General features: G+C 49.3%; 1 protein-coding gene across 1 annotated transcript in view; it reads left to right on the top strand.

The window, feature by feature from the left end:
• Positions 1–21002, top strand: part of NID1 (nidogen 1) — an 81419-nt gene that overhangs the window by 42348 nt on the left and 18069 nt on the right. The window contains exons 8-12 of the mRNA XM_047702070.1: positions 1370–1615; positions 2465–2608; positions 7662–7787; positions 12445–12594; positions 13636–13758. Of these exons, the coding sequence (XP_047558026.1) occupies positions 1370–1615; positions 2465–2608; positions 7662–7787; positions 12445–12594; positions 13636–13758 (789 nt within the window). The remainder of the gene's footprint in view (positions 1–1369; positions 1616–2464; positions 2609–7661; positions 7788–12444; positions 12595–13635; positions 13759–21002) is intronic.

Raw genomic sequence — 21002 nt, 5'->3', positions numbered from 1 at the left:
GTATATAGTTTTTTACTTAAATAGAATCGCAGTGGTACTCCATTATTATATCTTCATTTTCCAGTTAATTTAAAATCCTGAATGCTTTATAGTTCATTCAATAGGCTTTGAAAATCCTTTTTAATGAATCGGCACTACTCTCTTATATGGCCATTAACTTAAACCATTCTCTTCTCTAAAGCTTATGTTATTTCCAATTTTCCCATCCCACAATGAGTTCCAAGGACCATCTTCATCATAAATCCTAACCAAATTTCTGATTCTTTCCTAAGATTCAATTCCTAGAAGTAGAGTTGCTGAGCCAAACAATAGGAGCTTTTTGAAGTCTCTCATTAAATCGCCATCCAGCGAGGTTGTACTAATTACCACGGCTTGTGGCCTGATCAGGCTCCCCTGGAGACCACGCGGCTTGGTAAATGGGAGCTGGAATGAGCAGCGGGACCCCGGCTGCAGTCAGCCTGCGACCAGATGGTGTTTCTGGCAGCGTAGCACGTGGGAGCTGGACAAGAGGCAGCTTATACTAATCTTTTATTTATCCTCTGGCTTTTGTTATGAACTATAGCAGAGCACACAAATATAAAGAGCCTTTTATTCTTTCTTTCTTTTTTTTTAATAGGAAGTTGAGAGTTTCATTGTATGGTTGAAAATCAGGCTCTCTCCTGAGCGGGGAAGACTGTCTCTCTTCTCCTCTCTTGAGGTTTGCTCACAGCATTTTAGTAATTTTCCAGAAATTGTCTACATGAAACCCACATAGTGTCTTCTTTTTATTTTTTGTTTTTTTTGAATCCGAGAACTGCTTCATCTAGGGTGATACATAGCTGCCACTATTTGTTCAATCCCAGATGCAATAACCTATAGAAAGCTGCCAGCACTCTGCTAGTCACGAGGTCAATGCTACATCAGTGGTAGTTTATCTTAGTAGCGTTAGCCTGCCTGGGTCCAGAAATTTGATACACATTATCTCATTCTCACCCCAACCTACTTGTAAAAGAAATGGGGACTAAAGAAGTTGTAAGTGGCCCGCGATTGCACAGCTTGCGCGTGCTGGTGTAGGTTCAGGTGAACCTGCTTTCCCGTGTGTGCCCTTTCCACCAGACTCGATCTCTCGGTTGATTCTGGGTGGCTTCAGAAGTTACAAAGAGCCCTTGAGGAGAGAAAGCGAGAAATATTACCAGCAAGACCATAACAGTATGGGAGACTGAGGTAGCACAAGGAGTCCCAACACAGAAGTAAATGGTCTTAGGTACCTGTTCCATCGGATCGCTCATCTGGGCAGAGACCGCTGCCCGTGGTTTGAAAGCCCTCGACTAAACCTCTTGCCCCGTTTGTCGCTCTGCCTTGTCTCCCTTCTCCGGCCGCCGCATCGCAGTGATCACGTCGTCCTCATCCCGGGAGTACACCGTGATGGGCCCAGAGCAGGACGGCGCCGCCCCCTCCGACATCCACGCTTACCAGTGGCGCCAGACCATCACCTTCCAGGAGTGCGCCCACGACCCCTCCCGGCCGGGCCTGCCCAGCACCCAGCAGCTGTCCGTGGACAGCGTGTTTGTCCTGTACAACCGTGAGGAGAAGATCTTGCGCTACGCGCTGAGCAACTCCATCGGTCCCGTGAGGGGTAGGAGTGGTAGCCCGGACCTAACCTCTCTCCTCATCCTTCCGTGTGGGGCGGAGCGTACTGTTCAAGGCCACGGCCAGCTTTGGCAGGGTATTCGAGCGCTCTCGTGCTCGGCCGTGAAAGGAAAGCGTGTGCTCAGGGTCTCAGGCTCCAGGTAAAGCCAATGCAGGTCCGGCACGGAGCCTCCGCACCCCCACCCAGGGGCAGCACGTCACTGGCTCCGAGGTCCGGTCTGGGGCTGCTCTGGGCCGCGTGCGGTGAGCTGGCATTTGGAGAGCTCGTATGCCGTCTGCGTGTCACCCAAATCTTCCAGCCCCGTGGGCTCCATATGCTTGGGGTCCGGCATTAGGCCTTTCTCTTTTTTAATTCTTTTTGGTGCTCCCTGCATACCCAGGCCACCTCCCTGGCCGGCCGTGTTTGTCCTTGCTTAGCTCTATAATGCAGGAGGAAGACAGGTGTCTTTCTCCCTCCTGTGACAGCTGGGCCCTGGGCATTGGGGGTGGTACTTTTTTTTTTTTTTTCTTAAAAGGCTCTGCATTAAACATTCTAGGCTTTGCCAGCCCTGTAGTGTCTGAAGATCTCAGTTCTACCATTGTGGCACGGAAGCAGCCATAGACTATTTGCAAGTGAATGGATGTGGCTGGTTTCCAATAAAACTTTATTTACAAAAACAGGCATGGATCTGGAGGGATGTGCTTTGCTGATCCCGCCCAAGGGTGACATGGGAATCAGCTGGTTTCTAGTTCTAGGACCCTCTGGGTCATCAGCTGGGCCTTGCTCTCTGTGGAAGGAGGAAACCCGCAGGCATCCCTGGATCACTCACTTGGCTTCCTTGTCTCTCCTTCACAGATGACTCCCCGGATGCCCTGCAGAACCCTTGCTACATCGGCACTCATGGGTGTGACACCAACGCCGCCTGTCGCCCTGGCCCTGGGGTTCAGTTCACCTGCGAGTGTTCCATAGGCTTCCGAGGGGACGGAAGGATCTGCTCTGGTACAACCATCCCTTCTGACTTGTGGGGGCTGGGGAAGAGGCCAGGAGGAGGTGTCCGAAGTCTGCAGACCAGAGGGCTAGGTGAAGAGGGGGAGGGGCGAGGGGAGCACCAGGGTGTGTGCCAGGCCCCACAACTGGGGTTCTTGTGGTCGTCTTGCAGAACTGAAACACTGTCCCCATTAAAAAACTCCCCATTTCCTTGTCCCCCCAGCCCCTACTTCCATGAATGTGACTCTTTAAATACTTCATAGTGTGGCCTTACACGGTCCTGTCCTTCCCATGACTGGCTCAGTTCCCTGAGCATAGTGTCCTCAGGGCTCACCACGTGGTAGCCTGGGCCCAGATCACTTCCTGCTGAAGGTGGGAATCGATCCCGTTGGTGCACTCACTGCCGTCTGTTTAACTCCTTCATCTGTCTGTGGACCCTTGGGTTGCTTCGATTTTTTGGCTGGTGTGGGTGATGCCGCTGTGAACCCGAGTGTACGAAATACCTGTCTGAGTCCCTGCTTTCAAGTCTCCAGGGCCGCACTCAGAAGTGGAGTCGCTGGGCCACAGGGTGATTCCCGGTTTGGCTCTTCGAGCACCTCCACACTTCTCCCCTCGGCGGGGGTCCCATTTCACATTCCCACCAGCAGCGCACGGGGGCTGCCCTCGGCCACGTCCTGGCCAACACTTGCTAATGTGGTTTATTTATATATTTACTTTGATCATGGCTGTTCCACTGGTGGCAGGTTCGTTCCTTTGTCTGTAGCTTAGAAATGCTGCGGCTCACCCGAGCGAGCTGGTGACACCGGAATGTCGGACCGGGGATCTGACTCACGCGCGAGCGTTATGCTCACTGCCTTCTCACCAGACTTACTTGATTGTAGTTTAACTTCGAATACTTACCCATGACAGCTGCATACTAATACGTTCTTTTTTTAAGAGTCTTTAAAAAGATTTTATTTATTTATTATTTATTTATTTACTCTTTGTCAGAGAGTGGGAGCAGCAGGCAGAGAGAGAAGCAGGCTCTCCGCTGAACACAGAGCCTGGCTCGGGACTCGATTCCAGGACCCTGGGATCATGACCTGAGCCAAAGGCAGACACTTAACTGACTGAGCCCCTTAGGCGCTCCTGATTATAATATAATTTTGCATACTTACCCATGTCTTTGTGACTAAGTTTTAGGGCACTACCGAGGGTCAGTTAGTTGATTCCTAACACAGTGACAAGTCCATCCAGCAGAAGCAAGCAGTGCAGGAGTGTCAAGCACTTCAATCAGAGCTGCCTAAATCTGCAGCCGAGGGCTCGCTAGCAGGTGTCGCAGATGCTAGAAGGATGTTCCCCTAGTGAAAGAGTGGCATGCACCTGTATGTTTGGCCAGAAAGATGACCAGTCCCCTTGAAGGATTGGGGTCTGAGAATCCGGTGAGCCATGAAATCGAGGGGTGATGCCTAGGGTCTGGCATCCAGCCCTCTGACGAGTGGCAGATCTCGTGTGCTGATTTAACATAAAGGTTGGCAGGTCCTACTGTCAGTATGTTCCTGTATTTGGCTCAGAGTAAGGTGCTCACTGGGGCATCTGAAATAATGGGGAGCAGGAACACATGCTTGCAGGAACAGACCGTGTAACCGTTTAGCCTGCTGATGGCTTTGTACAGGTGGTAGAATCCAGTCCCACGCTCTCCTTCCTTGTAACAGACGACTGGGAAGGGGACAGAGTTCCTACGTGCCTCTAATCATCAGAGTGTTCCAGAATTTCCCCCACATGGCCCAACAGTCCTACATGGCTGAGCTGGCTCAGGCCAGTTTGAAGCAGCATGGTAGCTGGGGAGTGGGGGGCAGAGCCCTCCCAGGGCCAGGAAGATGGTTTTGGACACCATGCAGTGAGGGGGCTCCCTCACTTCTCTGCTGGAAGCGTATACCTTCTTGGTCTTTACATGGCCCTACCTCGACTTCGTAAGATGAACACATGTGAGTAAAGCATGGAGACACCCCAACCCACTGCTGCTGAGCCATGACCTCCGGCTGATTCGTCCACTCCCGGCACCTGAGCGGACCGTAGTGGGAATGCTTGCTTCACCTCCCAGCGCACGACCCGGCCATACCTTCCCTACTCTGTTGCTGTCACAGAGAACTCTCGCTGTGCTCACTCAGGAAGACAGGTGGTCGTGTGTGGACTTGCTTTTGTTCTCTGGTTAGTCCTTATTCTGGGGGATTAGCATGACGGAATGTGAGTATATTCCTGGTCAGGCTACTGTTTTGTTCGGGGTCACTAGAACGTGCCTCGGAGTGTTAATGCATCGAGACGTGAGGCTGTTGGTAGGAAATTGCATTAGGCAAATCACGTTGTGTGTTATTTTGACCTGGAAAGTGACTTAGAAGAGAATGAGAATGAGCCTTTGTAACTCAGTTTGTGTAACACTGATGTGATGATAGATGACATCCCCAGCAAGCCCGGTGTTGGTGACACGTTGCACGGTGTCCCTCCAGCATAGCTTGGAGAAGGTTTCCAGATGAATCGCAGAGTTCTGCTGCCTGGCAGGATGACTCCCATACATTCCTCAGCGGGGAGTCTGTAGAGATGGTTTTGGATGACCTCTTCGGGTAATGTTGGGCACACACAGGCACGTAACAAATCAGTCATGAGACTCTTCTCCTCAGAGAGCCTGGCCCTCAGAAAAGGGGCAAATTTAGATTTGCTGAAAATACATGAAAAGTAGCCACTCTGAAAAAAGTTAGGAAGCAATAATTACACAAATTATCCAGGACTTTCCTGTTGGGCTAGAGACTGATCTATGTGCAAGGAGATCTCTTCCCAGAGAGAAAAACAACAAACTTGAAGGAGATTTTGTGATATTTTATGAGGGGGCAGTTAGCACCAGTTTACTGTTTCGACTAAAGGAAGGTTTAAAGTCCCACCCTTGGTTTACAGAAGGGAGGTTTTAGATTAGACATTCGGAAGAATTTCACTATAAGGACGAAACTCCTAGAGTCTTGCCCTACAGAAAAGGTGTCACCTGCTTGGGTGTATAGAGAGAGAGGGACCTTCGCATGCCAGGGGACCATCCCCTTCCTCATCCCATGGGCTCGCAGGTCCTACTGGGCAGCAGTAGGTAGAGGCTAAGGGAGTGCTCACCCTCCTAATCACCCAAGCAGCATCCCTGTCCACAAACCGCAGGGGGAGGACTGGAACTTGGAACACTTCCCTGGGTGATTTCGCTCTGTCCCTTTGACTGAAAATTCTTGCTCTGGGCTCTTGGGCTTTGGCAGTGGAGTCCAAGCTCCGGAGCCCTACGGTCTGAACAGGGCGTGCAGATATCTGTGCAGGGAGTGTCCTCTGAGAGTCAGGGCACAGAGACCGTGGAAACTGAACCGATTTTTTTTTTCTTCCTGTGTTGTCGGAGCAGCAGCTGGGGGATGGGGCCGTGCTGAGTATCCCGCAGCCACACGCCAGCTCCAGTTCGTGGAAAGGGCCGTGAAGCCCCCAAAGGGAGGGGCTGTGTGCTGTGACCTCCCACCTGTGCCTGGAGCGGTCCTCTGGTGTGAGATCTCGTATCTTAAACATTGCACAGGAACGTGACATTGGCGATACATATTTAAAAAGCTGAATACCATTTGATTTGGGTGTTTGCACGGGTAGAGGTCAGGCTCTGGGGCAGATGTGGCAGAAGTGCTTGTCTTGGGCAATGTGGTCTGATAGGCCAGCAGGTTATATGTCTCACCAGGGAAGAGACGGGCGAGGCTGGCCATTGGAGATAGACGCATGAGGCTTTGTCTTCCAAGTGTGAAATTTCCCTGAAGGCATTGGAGGAGGGTGAGAAGAGGAGGGGACTTGTATGATCTCAGCTCACCATGAAATGACGTCCCCATGTCTCAAGGTTCTAGAAATGCCGGCATTTCTAGAATACTCGTACTCAGCATACTCAGAGGATGAGGCTGGTATAGGAAGAACCTCGTGTGATTGTGTTTATTTCAGTCCATTAGTGGACAGGTAATCAGGGCGATGACAAGTTAGCTCAGCTTCTTGTCTGGGCCAACCAGCCTTGCTGTGGGCTTAGCTGCAGATTGGACCCTGATGTCTGGTGGCCATCTGAGGGCCATGTCCCTAGATCGGCCCAATCCATCCCCACGGCTATAGGATGAACCCCTGAAAATTATAATAGCTACGTTTCTTGAGCATACTAGGCGTTCCTCTGGCTTACATCCAACTCCTGTAGTCCTCAGAACCCCTCAAGGTCAGTCATACTGTGCTTCACTTGTCAACGGGGAAACTGAGGCTGAGTAGTTAGTAGCTTGCCCAAGACCACGCAAGCTGGTAACTAAAGGAGGCAGATTGGAGCCTAGCTATGTCCAGCTCCAAAGCATATTTTGTTGTCATGAGAGGACATCACCCTGCCGGTTCACTGACAAGCTTCCTTTTAGTGCATTAAGTTCTAGACAACATTGATAAATTCACAATTAGGCCTGATATTGTTTAGCTTCGCTTTGTACCTGTAATGGGGCAAGGTAATATTTTTGAGTAGCGCATTTAAGTAAGCTCTGTGGCCTCAGGAGCCGTGTTCACAGTCTGGACGCGTGCGCACCCAGCTTTCTGACGTGCGCGCACCCGGCTTTCCGACGAGCGCGGGCCAGCCTGTTGTTAGTGAGCCCCAGACTCAGCGGCTGCCTCCGGGACCCGCAGGGGAAGCACATGGTTACGTAGGAGGGCCTTGGGGTCACTCTCGAAAGTGACACGCAGGAAGAAAACTCTTACTGGGGCGCCCGGGTAGCTCAGTGAAGCGTCCGACCCTTCGTTTCAGGTCAGCTTACGATCTGAGGGTCGTGAGACTGAGCTTTGCGTCCCGCGTGGCATCTGCTTGAGGTTCTCTCTCCCTCTGCTCTCTTCCTGATGATGAAATAAAAATAAATAAATGGGGAAAAAAATCGTATTCATGTAACTTTGGGACCATAAAAGAGTTTGTCTTAGAATTGATCCATGTGCAGGCCAAAATACTCTCTATTTCATTGTATTTACCCATATTTGAAGTGTTTTTTTTTAAAGTGTGGATTTTTAAAAAAATTTGTTGTAGATATTGATGAATGTTCAGAACAGCCCTCGGTGTGTGGGAGCCATGCCGTCTGCAATAATCAGCCTGGAACCTTCCGCTGCGAGTGTGTGGACGGCTATCGGTTCTCAGAGGCGGGAGCCTGTGTGGGTAAGTTCTGCGGGCGACTTGTCAAATCGGGTAAGTTCTTAGGATGTCTTGTCACACCGCTCGTGCACGCGGGGTGTGTTGCCCGCAGTCTGAGTGCAGGCGCCGCCCAGTCATCATCTGGCTAACATGGGGGCCCCGCCTTCTGTTGTTCGGGGAAGCTGTTTACCAAGACGAACCAGACTTCATCCCTTCCCTCCACCTACCCGAGGGTCCCCCACCTAAGGCAGAAGCAGTGCTAGAATAAGCCACGAGCCTTAGCAGAACTTCTTGGCCCTGTCAGAGGAGGTGAGGAGAAGCTCTTTGTGGGGCTCACCGTGCTGCAGGCCGGTGCTATGGGGACTGGTGCTCGTGGGCCAGCCCCAAGGGCCAGACTGTTCAGACGTTTCCACTTTTTTCCTGCTGCCACACTTGGACCTGGCGGGGGCCAAGAAGTTTAAGTTCAAAGATTCTTGGAGATGTCCGGGTCCGGCAGGCAGCGTGCTGAATGGGCCTCCAAGCTCAACTTGTCCTTCCAATAAATTATTTATTTATTTTTTAAAGATTTTATTTATTTATTTGACAGACAAGTAGCCAGAGAGGCGGGGGGGTTGCGGGGAGGAAGCGCCCCGCCAAGCAGAGAGCCCGATGTGGGGCTCGATCTCATGACCCTGGGACCATGACCTGAGCGGAAGGCAGAGGCTTAATCGACTGAGCCACCCAGGTGCCTTGTGGTCCCAGTTTTAAAACAGATTCTTCTTGTGTTGCATCACGGAGCCGCCCCCTTCCGCTGCCTGGCTGCTCGCTGGAGCCAGGCGTGCTCCTTTCCCTCCGCCCTGACGCTCAGGCAGGGCTGCCGAGGTCCCAGGATGAGGTGACGGCCCGAGGGCGGAAGGGAACAGGCCGTTCTCAAGTTTTGAATGTGACCCAAACATCTGCACATTTTGGGAAGCCGGTCCCCTTGCACGGAGTGCAGATCCCGGCTCTGCTAAGGTCACTTTTTTCTCTCTCGGTAGAGAACAACCACTTCTGTGTGTTTGGCCCAACTTCCTTCCCTGCTTTTTGGAGATGGAGGCGACTTGAACGTTTATTTTTCATGACAGCCCCGTTTCCATTACGTCTGGACTCAGCCCTGGTGGGTGGGAGAATGCGGCTCCAGGGTCGGTGGCTGGGAGGCGCGACATCCCCCTGCCGAGTGCACTCACCGCAGGGCAGGAGGAGGCAGATGTCTGCTCCGAGGCGTTGGAGTTTGAGGAGGACACCTCACGTGTCTGGACTTCGTTTCCTCGGGCTGGATCGTGGGCTCACGGGGTTGCCTAGAGCCCTCGGAGGTCCCTTGGGAGCTGCCGGGGAGGAGCCGTAGGAGCCGGGGCCCGTCTGTCCCCCGCCACGACCTCCAGCCTTTCATTTCCCTGCATGTCACATTCTGGGTGAGATTGTCTGAACCGGGGATCCCACTGCTCGGGAACACATGTGACAGTCACCTGAAGCCGTGCCACCGGGTCCGGGCCTCGTGAGGCCTCCTGAGTCCCCACTGCCTGCAAGCCCGGCCGCCAGCCCCCATTGCCCAGCTCCTTCGAGAGCCGCAGCGCGGAGAGGTGGCTCACGGGGAAAACCACGTCGGCTAAACACGTTACAGCCAGTCACTCTGTCTTGTCGCTGGGTCACCTCTGCCGAAATTCTCCGTCACAACTGTATGCTGCACAGAAAGCCCGAGTTGGAAAGATTTATCCCAGGTCTCAGCAGGGAAGGGAGAGAAGTGAGTTGGGACAGCCGAGGAGGCCGGTGCAGTGGTCGCCGACAGTGAAGGGCTGGGGCTCGTGCAGGGGCTGCGGGCCTCTTTCCGTGAGGTTCGGTTTACTGTGGGGAACTGCCTCGTGGACTTCCGTGTTTGGCATTTTCTGTAAACCTGCAACCTTTCTCTTTTCCACTGCATGCCAGCTTTTACAGTTAATTAGAATGTGCAAAGTATGAAAACAGTCCATAAATCACCTTTTCGTGAAGACACAGACAACCCCCCTCTGCATGGCCATAGCCCTAGGATATGCGGCTCTATGTGTGGTACGTGGGGAGATTTGAGGTTCCACTGACCCCCTCAAGTGGGTGTCTTTGTGCAGTGCACAACACCATGTACCTGCCCATCCCACATGCCAGGAAGAGGGCTTGCTTCACCCAGTGTTCTCCCTTCCCTGCCTATCGTATTGTTGGGAAAAATTAATGTAAAACACTCACTTTTGTGACCTTATGTTCAGAACTTAAAAGTAACTAGGGAAACCACCTTCCTTAGAGCTCTTTACACCCTGTACACCTTTCCCTCCTTCTAACCTGTGACTTCTTACCCTTGGTTCTCCTTCCTTCTTGGCATCTCCCCCTTCTCTCCCGTCACCTCATTTCCAGCCCAACCAGCCTGCAGGTGGTTCTGGGGGAATGCTGCCAGGGGGGCGGCAGTGGCTCAGGACCAGCAGCCGGCTTTGCTCCTTCCAGGTCAGGGAAGGGTCCTTTTCCATGCTTCTCTTCAGAAAAGGCGGCGCTAGGAAAGCACAACCCCACTTACAGTCTGCCCGGGATTCTAGTTAAATTTTAATTCTCATTTGAGCCTGGTTTTCTCTCCTTTCCGGAATGTACCCCCTTCCTCCCAGCATATCGTTTCCCATTTGTGGAAGGGGTGGGATCAGAGTTGTAGAGAAATTGCCAGCTCAGCAAGGTCAGAAACCTTTGAGGAGAGCACAGCGGGGTGCCTCAGTGTCCCCTCCAGTGGCTTAGGTTCTCGGGGCAGCCGCTGTCCTCTGTGACTGTCCTGACCCCTCTCTGAATGAATGTTGTCAGCAAAACCATCTAGAAATTCCAATTGTGTGAGAACTGAGACGCACTGCCAGGGCTGTGGGCTGTGTGCTCGTTGTCAAGAAATGTAGAAGAGACTTTCCCTCTTAACTGACATGAAACCTCCCTAAAAAATGCCTCACGTATTTTTGAAAATGAAACAGGTCGAACTAAACAGTTTGGAATGGTAGGGCTGGCTTTTAAAACTTCTTTAAGAAGCAAATGGCTTTGGCATGGAAAAGTGGTCTTCCGTTAAAAAAAAAGTGATGTAAAGAAATGCAGTTCTAAATTGCCTTTTTCTAGAAATGATTTGAGGATTATAGAAATGCGTGTGCAACAACAATGGCCAGGAGGGAATGTCGAGACCTACCCGTGCTGCTTGTCCCGTACGGAGGGTCTCTGTTAATTAGGGTGGAGCAAATGAAGCTGTGAGCAAATGTCACTTGTAAAATGGCCACCTATGAGGTGACATAAATATGACATAAATATGTGTCGGAAGAGATAGAGAAAAGAAAGCTGAGTGAGACTTGTTTCCTGGTGGTTTTGTCTGCGGGTACTTTCCCGACCTTTGAGGGACCCTCATTTGTTGAAAGTCGGGCAGCTAAGCTGAAGGACTTGTGGGGGAGGAGGGGGACCCTAGAGAAGAGAAGAGCCTTAGAGATGAGGGGACGAGAGAGAAGACAGAAGGGCCCAAGGAAGCCGAGTGTGTTCTTGGACTTGTTAGGTATCATCTGGGTGACTGTTTTCCAGAAATTTGGAGCCTTGAGGTATACCCTCTCCTTGACCTGTCCCCTGACAGTGCTTAGAGCTCTCTCTCTCTCACGGACAAGAAAAACTGGAATCAGTCTTGGAAAGACTCAGTGAGGAGGAGAAGGAAGAGAAGCCCTCTTTGCTTGAGATAGTCCAGACACCAAGGGCCTCCTTGAAGGGAAGGAAAGGAACATCAGTTCTGAGGGACAGAATTCTGTCGTGGGTCTTAGAGCTTTAAAACCAGAAGCTAAATGGTGCCTTGGGAACCCCAGAGAACCCGCACCCGCCACTGAAAGTACCCCGAGACCTTAGCCCTTGACTTCCATCTTGAGGCAAGAGCACAAGACGTTATTACCGGCCACCCCCTTGGTCACTCACCCGCTTCCCAAGCCCTCGTTCTGTGGGTTCTATCTTTGGGACCCTGTAAAGAAGGACAGCTCATCCACCGGCCTCCCCACAGAGGAAGAATGTGAGAATCTGAGAAGTGGCGTATTCAAAGCCATGTGGCGGACACGTGTGTACCTGGTAGACACTCGGGGATGCTTACACCCCAGAACCCACAGTATCGCTACACCTGTCTCACCGCCCTGGAAACATTTACTTCTCCTTCCGTCATGAGAAATGCCTTCAGCGTTTGTAGTCGGTGCTCGACCTGCCTGGTGGGCCAGGGGTCAAGCCACCATGCAGAAGTCTCAGGTCCTCGGCTCCAGGTGCCCCAGCAGTGTTGCCGCAGCAAGTGTGTACATACACCCACACATGCCCACCTCCGTGTCTCGGTGAACGGAAAGTTGTGTTTGAGGGAGCCAGTATAGAGCGTGGCCTGAGACAAAGCCCCGGGGTTTTGCCAAGGTTGAGTACCAGGTGGGATGAACAACCATGGTGTCCGTCTCTGAAGACTGAGTGGAGGCAGGTGGCAGAAAACAGAAAATCCAGGGGTACTAACCCACTGGGGGTCAGAGGAGGAAGCCTGACAGGATGTCTGGACGTCCGGGTTCTAGGCACAGTCCCCTCAGTGGACTAAACCACTGATGTAGAGGAAACTTGCTTAGAAGGCTACCGTGACCACTTGGGGCCTCTCTCCAAACACTGTGTGTCAACCTTTTGTTTGAAGCTGTCGTGGACCAGCGCCCTATCAACTACTGTGAGACTGGCCTCCACGACTGCGACATACCCCAGCGGGCTCAGTGTGTCTACATGGGAGGGTCCTCCTACACCTGTTCCTGTCTGCCGGGCTTCTCTGGGGACGGTCGAGCCTGCCAAGGTACGTGCTTGCTCTGATTTTTCTTTCCATGGAACCTGAAAGAGAAATCCCATCTGCCAACTCCGACTCACCCTGAAATTAAGAAAATTACTCTTTCAACTCTGTTGAGTATATGGGCTGCGTTTTGTCTCTCTGTGTAGTGTGAACCCTGCGTTTTCCTTTGGGGCTGTTGTCATTGGAGAAAACGCTTATCCTTCCCCTACTACTTGGTTCTACGTGACTTGCTCACTCAGGCAACAATTAGACTCCTGTTGTCTACTAGGAACTGAGGAGATTTTCTTTGGGGAAAAGGCAAACAACTCTTGGATACATGGGGCTTGAGGTCCGGCTTTTTGTTTAGTAAGAGATATATAAATATATAAATGTGTATATATAATTCACCTGGCCTGCTCTCACCTTTTGCTCTGAAACAAGCCCAGTCCCCTTACTGAATAAATGACTACAGTCAAAGAATAAATGATTACCCAGAATTCTTTTAGACCTGCGGTCAGTCCTTCATTGGCTCCCAAGATGTTCTTAAAGATTATTTCAGGAAAGAGAACTATGAGAAAATTACCCCCATCCCTTGATTTGCAAAATTGCTTAAAAGCACAGCCAACAGTATTCCTGAAAAGTCCAAGCTTTTATAAGATTATAAATTCTGAGATACTTTCTTTTCATTACTGAACACATGAATTTTCTCTTATCTCTGAGGTTTTTCTCTCCACCCTTAATGATGTCTCCAAACTCTCCGAGGTTTTTGAAACCCTCTCTTGTGATGAGCAGACTCATTTTATAATGCAAATGAAACTTCTCTGTTTTCATTTTTCATGCTTGATTTTCCATGAAAACACTAGCGTTGGAGTGAAACACATTTATAAATACACTGGATAGAATTTAGAGAGCTAGTGTTTTGATGAGTCACGTTTTGTAAATTTTAAATCGCTATTCCCAGATCAGTAACAGAGTCCCCCAGAGTTGAGCAAGTGGTTTAAATTACTGTGTCAACGATGAATTCCAGAAGAAATTTCACTGTCCCCTGGGCTTGTGGCTGTTTTGCAGATGTGGATGAGTGTCAGTCAACCCGATGTCACCCCGACGCCTTCTGCTACAACACTCCAGGCTCCTTCAAGTGCCAGTGCAAACCTGGTTATCATGGAGATGGCTTCCATTGTGTGCCCGGAGGTAAGGTATTGGAGACACTCGGAACTGGTAGGCCTTGCCATGTTTCTGCTACTGAGCACATGGCCCTGGGAGAAGCGCTAAGGTAGGGAAGTTGGAGTCTGTATGGAGAGTCTTAAGGGATGTTAAGGTGGGAGACGAGAGCACAGCTGCAGTGTACAACTGGTTGTGCACTGCACAACGCTAGGGGGTACCACGCAGAACATAACTATACTGGTGACCTCGAGTCTGGGCATCCTTGTAACTTGAGCAAGCAGTTCAGGGTAAAAATGCTCTGTACTAGTCAGGGTTCTCCAGAGAAACAGAGCTAATAGGATGTGTGTGTGTGCATGCACGTGTGTGTTATAAAGAGATTATAAGGAATTGGTTTTCCCAATTATAAAGCCTTGCGAGTCCAAGATCTGCAGTTAGCGAACTGGAGGCCCAGGACAGCCCATGTTTCCATCTGAGTGTGAAGGCAGAGAAAAGCTGGTGTCCCAGGTCATTGATCGTTGGGAAGGATGGATTCTCTCTTACTCAGGGAAGGGCCAGCCTTTGTGTTCTAGTCTAGCCTTCCACTGATTAGATGAGGCCCATCTGCTTTCCTCAGTCCATGAAGTTAAAGGATGATCTCATCCAAAATGTCCTCACGGAAAGACCTACAGTGTTTGACCAGATATCTAGCATATCTCTACCCTGCGGTCCAGCCAAGTTCACACATAAAATTAAGCCATCCCAGCTTCCTGGGAGTCGTAGGGAATAGAGCTCGGTGGGGAGCAGGGGCAAAGGGCCATCACTGGGGGAAGATGCTGGCTAAAGACCCTAACAGAACTGTCCACATGGCTACCTATGACACCTGACTGTGTGGTTTCTGAAGTGACCTGGTGACCTGAGGCTTGCGTGGCGTCTCATTAGACAGTAAAGATAATGATAGTCCTAGGTCCCTATCTGGAGCCGGTCTGGGAAGGTAGGAGGCCTCCGCAGGTGCTGCCGAACGAATACCTGTAATTGACGGCTGTTTGTGTAGGTGCCTCACCTGTACCATTTCACGTGATGTTCGTGATCTTTTTCCGAGAGAGGGCAACTGGGGGAGGGGCGAGGGAAGGGGCAAAGGAGAGAGAATCCCAAGCAGACTCCACGCCCAGCCGGAGCCTGACGAGAGGCTCGAGCTCATGACCCTGAGATCATGACGGACCCAAAATCAAGAATCTGATGCTTAACCGATGGTGCCTCATAATCGTCTTTTTAAAATGAACACAGTTACAATCTCCATTTACACCGAGGATCCTGATGCTGAAAAAGATAAAGGTGTAATCAAGTTCCCACTGGTAGTAAGTGCTGGAACCAAGACCCAAACCCAGTTCTGTCGGATGGACTCCAGCCCGGATTCAGTCCCCGGAACCACACGCTGTTCTGTCATGAGATCAAGAATATACCGGACGCCTCAGCCTGGAGTCATGTGGTTACTTATTTGTAATTATTGCCGCTGTTACTGCCAGACGTATTTATGCCACTGTAACTATGTCCTGTATATGCACAATTATATAATGTTTCAACAAAATATCCATTTTACCACCACCTTGTTAAGCAATTAGTAACTATTTCAATGCCTATCTACACTAGCCTGTGAGTGTAGGCTGCATATGCGTTTTACTTTTTTTTTTTAAAGATTTTATTTATTTATTTGACAGAGATCACAAGTAGGCAGAGAGGCAGAGAGAGGGGGTAGGCAGGCTCCCTGCTGAGCTGAGAGCCCAATGCAGGGCTCAATCCCAGGACCCTGAGATCATGACCTGAGCCAAAGGCAAAGGGTTAACCCACGGAGCCACCCAGGCGCCCTGCATATGCGTTTTATTCCTATGTCCCCAATATCCAGTGGAGGACGTGGCCCATGACGGTGCTTCCCGTCACCAGTCTCCCCTCCTACTAGCAGTGTAGGAAAGTATTTATTTTCCACACTCCCAACAGGGCTAGGTGTGACCAGTTTTTAGGACAGTCGCCCATCAAAAAGAAAAATAATAAATTTAAGGTTAAAATTTGAACATATAATACTGTATGTTTCTCATCTACATTGTTTTCTTCTGATTAGAACAAGGATCTGCGTCCTGTCATTTGCACGTCAAAATTGGCCCAGCTCCTGTTTTTGTAAATGAAGTTTTATTGGAGAACAGCCATGCTCGTTAGCTTATGTAGAGCCAATGGCTTCTTTCATTTGACACAGGCTGAGTTCAGTAGTTGTGGCCAAGACTATGAGGCATACAAAGCCTAAAATCTCTGCCACTCGGCCCTTGACAGGAAATGTTTCCCAACCCGCAGCCAAGATGAACCGAGGCAGAGCCAATCTTTTATTCTTGAAGTTGTGGGTAAAAACCATCTCGCTGCCCATAGATTCTGATAAGCAGGTTATGTACAGAAGAATTTGTGATAATCTCAGTCAAACATTCCAGCAGCTACTAAAAATGACGAACGCTCATTATTTCCTTAGGCTTGCTTCATATTGCCAGTTCAAGAAGCAGCAGATGTTTCATTTTTTGGTTTTTGTTTTTTATTTTTAACCTCACTCCTTGCCCCTTCCCTAAGGCTCTGTTAACGAAACAGAAACAAATTTAGACCTGCAGGCTGGGATAGGAAGATGGGACAAGGACAAAACCAATCAGAGCTATCTGCTAGGATTGCTGATGGACTCAATCCCGTTCTCTCAAGAAATTCAGCATATAGTTATGTCGTCAAGAGAGGAGTGCGCTAGAAACGTACGTGAGTGTTCGTTGAGTATCGCTGGTAACAACGACAACAGCAAACCAAATGATTGTCAACAGGAGGGCTGGACCAGTGAGTTTTGGTACAATTACTACAATGAAATAATGTACAGCAGTTAAAATAAGTGATCCAGAATCAACGGGTAATTCTCAAAAACATGGTAAACAGGAAAAAAGTGACGGATATATACAGCATGATGCCGTTTATGTAAAATATAACACTATGAAAATAAAGCCATGTGTGTATACATATGTAAGAAAGCTACAAAATGCATATATAGGAATGAAAAACAAAAATCGGGGCTCAAGGTTGCCTACGCGGTGAGAGAGAGGAGGTTGGGACCGAGGAGGGCTACACAGGGGCTGCCTTTGTATTTCTTTTTTTTCTTCTTTTTTCTTTTCTTTTTTTTAAAGATTTTATTTATGTGACAGACAGAGATCACAAGTAGGCAGAGAGGCAGGCAGAGAGAGAGGAGGAAGCAGGCTCCCTGCTGAGCAGAGAGCCCAATGCGGGGCTCGATCCCAGGACCCTGAGATCATGACCTGAGCCAAAGGCAGAGGCTTTAACCCACTGAGCCACCCAGGCACCCCGCCTTTGTATTTCTAATTTTTTTTTCAGCTGGAAAATGAACACAGGTTTTCATCATATTTTTCTAAACTTTGACTAAAATATTCTGTGAAATATTAACAGAGAGAAAAATAATATGTGTGTCATCCCAACTCCTATTGCCAAGCACAGTGAGGTACAGGGAATCAAACAGTCAGCACTTAGCTTGGTCCTACTGTATACAGTGGGGACAAGTTTTTAAAAAAATCAAACTAAACTGGCTTTGAGGGTGAGTCAGCCACACTTAAGGTCACGGCTACAGCAGTGTCACCCGATGACAAGCAAGACAAGAAACTCGGATTTGTCCCCCCTGCGCCTCTGCACTCTTGCCCACAACCTGTGTGTGGACTGTGGCATCAGTTCAGCAGACTGCTATCATCTTTCCTTTTCAACGGAATAGAACAGAAAACAATCAGGAAAACAACCAAGTAGGTAGAGTGTGCATAGTAGGAAAAAGTGCTGTTTGGTGAAATGATGCTCGTCTCTATGTGTGGATGAGTATGTGTGCACGTGCATAAGTGTGTGTGTGGGGGTGTGTGTGGGTGGAGTTGCTGAGTGAAGTGTATTTCTGTGGGTCATGGGCAGAAAGTTTGAGGGCCACCATATTACAGTTGACTCTTGAACAATGTGGGGTTAGGGGCACTGACTTGTGCCCCCCCCCCCTGCAGACATGAACAGTTGAAAATCTGTGTATAACTTTTGACTGCCCCAAAACTTCACTACTCATAGCCTACTGTTGACCGGAAGCCTTACTAATAACATAAACAATCAATGAACACATAGTTGGTATGTTATATATGTCTTATATATTGTATTCCAACTATAAAGTGAGCTAGAGGAAAGAAAATGTTATTAAGAAAATCATAAGGAAGAGAAAATATAGTAAAAAAAAAAAAATCCACAGTTCAGGGTGCCAGCATGACTCAGTTGGTTAAGCGTCCGACTCTTGGTTTCAGGTCAGGTCATGATCTCAAGGTCGCAGGGTCGATCCCTGCGTCGATCTCCACGTTTAGCTGAGTCTGCTTGAGATTTTCCCTTTCCCTCTGCCCCTCTCCACCACTCGTGCATTTTCTCTCTCTTCCAGTCCCTCCCCTAATCTCTCTCTCTCAATAAATCAATCTTAAAAAAAAACAAACCCACAGTTCAGACCTGTGTTGCTCAAGGGTTAATGGTAGTTATCTATTGTATTGTAATAAAGGATCCCCAGAGTTAGCAGCTGAAGACATAAATACTTGTTATCTCACAGCTCTGAGGGTCAGGAACTCAGGGGCAGCTTAGCTGGGTGGTCTTGGTTTAGGGTCTCTCATTGGATTGTCGTCAAGACGTTCGCTGGGGCTCTGGTCTTCAATGAGGTTCACCAGGGGCTGAGGGATCCATGTGGTTGCTGGCAAGCCCCTGCGCCTCACAGGCCGCCGGACTGAGAACTGCAGGTCCTCACGGCCTGGGTCTCTCACAGGGCTGCCTCAGTGACTTCAAGACCTGGCAGCTGGCTTCCTCCAGAGCAGGTGGTAAGAGAGAGAGCGCGAGTACATCCAAGATGGAAGCCAGTCTTTTGTAACCTCATCTGGGAAGTGAAAGGCTGTCACTTGTGATACTCTTAGTCACAGGGCAACCCTCGGACAGTCTGAAAGGGAATTGCCTAATATGAGAATGCCAGGATGCAGGAGACTGGGGCCATCTTGGAGGCTGCCTACCACAGCCGCCAGCCTTGTCTGGGGGAATGCAATTGTCTAGAGTGTTGGAAAGTAAGAGACTGGATTAGTAGCAGATCAAAGAGGCATCTACAAAGTCCTGGCTAGAGTCATGAAGCCTGGTCCTTAAGGGCACATACCACGCCTGCCGACGTTGGATTATGTCTCTTCATGCTCGGCACCCATCACGCTTACCAATGTGTTGCACCAGCAGACACAGTACACATCTTTAGACACAGAGGAATTCAGGAGATCAGAGAGCAGGGCTTCAAGGAAAGATGAAAACATTTAGGATAATACAACTTAAGGAAAACTGAGAAACAATTTAATGGACACTTTTTGTTTGTGTCTTTTCGTTTGTTTCCCGGTGCACTTTGCTTCAAACAAACCCAGTGTTAGAAAACTTGAATTTCCCAGTGAGAGCTGGAAGGGCTCTAGAAATTCTATAATTCATCTCCTTTGTTTTATAAACAAAGAACATGAGGCCTGAATAATTTTTTGGTTTACAAAAAGTTCCTTGAACTCCTTATGTAAGAGAATTTTCTATGGCAGTTTTTCTCAAAATTGAGTAAGACCTTTAAAAAAAATTCCTGTGGTCTCTGGTGTTAGATTATTTTTATTATAGATAAATCCATGTGCGGGAAAGAGCCCCTAGGAGTAGCTGGCCCCTGGTTGGGGCAGAGTAGACGGGAAGAGGATACATAAGGAAGGCGCCCCCAAAACGAGTTCCTCCACCCCGAGTATATCAGAGACTACACTAGTTACTTATTTTGGATTAACACGGAGAAAGCAATTTAATCAGGCCAGGAAATGAAATGCAAGAAGAGATTTAAAAGGTGCTTTTCCCCCCCTATTTCTCTTTATCATTTTTCTCTCATTTTCTTTGTCCCCAACCTTGAGAAAGTCACCCCAGACTTCCTGCTCATCCCTGGATAAATATCGGGTCTTGACTGCTTGCTCAGAGCAGATGAGTAAAAAGAATCTTGCCCGAGTTGTCATTTTATCAGGCAGGAAAAGGGCCAGGAAATGTGTCTTTATTACCCCTCCCATCCGGCCGCCCGCAATGGAAAATTCCCCATGGAGGGCTGAGACCCTCAGCAGGGGGCTCCCACTGGGGCTGCTCCTGCTAGCCGGGCTGGGAAGCCATCCCAGGAAACCCAGTGACATCGCAGCTTTCCGTAAACACACTTGAAATTCCATATCCTGAGTCCCAATTGGTAGTTTTCTCCTCCTCTTTGTAAGTTCAAGATACAGCAACTTAAAAGTTCCTCTATAAATTGTAGATCACTTGAGACTCTGTGTGTTGGCCAAACACCATGTCAACACAAAACTGTCAGCCACATAAAATGGAGTCACCCCTACTTCCTTAAAAGTTAGGTGTTGTCGACAGCACACGCTCAACACCAGTCCTGTTCTCTAGTTGGAACAGCAGCACCATATACAGACGCCGGTGGAAGGAAACTGAGTCTGGGGGCACCTGGGTGACTCAGTGGGTTAAAGCCTCTGCCTTTCACTCAGGTCATGATCCCAGGGTCCTAGGATCGAGCCCCGCATCTGTCTGCTCAGCCGGGAGCCTGCTTCCTCCTCTCTCTCTCTGCCTGCCTCTCTGCCTACCTGGGATCTGTCTAATAAATAGATAAAATCTTTATAAAAAAAAAAAAGAAGGAAACTGAGTCTGTGGGCCACAGATAATTTCAGTGTGTGCATTAAGCTCGCTTGTATATATCACCGATGACATAACATGTCTGGTGTTCATGAGCTGTTCTGGGCTCTGGGCTTGTGGATACAGAGGGGCTGAGCCAGGAATCCAATGACCCAGGTTCTAGCTTGCGCTGAGCCCTTTCCTAGTGCTGTGGCCTGGGAACCCCCTTACCAGCCTGAGCCTTGGCTCTCTCGTGTGGTATAAAAATGGAGTTGCCTGTTGCATACCGTTCTGGTAGAGAATTAAATGAAACACGTGTGAATGGAGACAGTTGATACGGGAAACTTGCAAACCCTGTGTACGTGCAAGATACTGAGGAAGGAACAAATTCTACATGCAAGAGCCAACAAAACCCAGTATCTTATTCTCAAGCAGATGGCTTCTTTGTATCTTCGCTTGGCTCTTCCTACATCAAATATGTTGTTTGTTTGTTTGTTTTTTAGTATTAGCCCCCAGGACAAAAGGGAAAGCTCTTTCCCTTGCCAGGTTCAGCACACACTTTCCTGGCCTCA

The sequence above is a fragment of the Lutra lutra genome, chromosome 14 (assembly GCF_902655055.1).
Source record: "Lutra lutra chromosome 14, mLutLut1.2, whole genome shotgun sequence".
In the NCBI taxonomy this organism is placed as follows: Eukaryota; Metazoa; Chordata; class Mammalia; order Carnivora; family Mustelidae; genus Lutra; species Lutra lutra.
The sequence above is the reverse complement of the archived record's forward strand: the minus strand, read 5'-3'. Positions and strand labels throughout refer to the sequence as shown.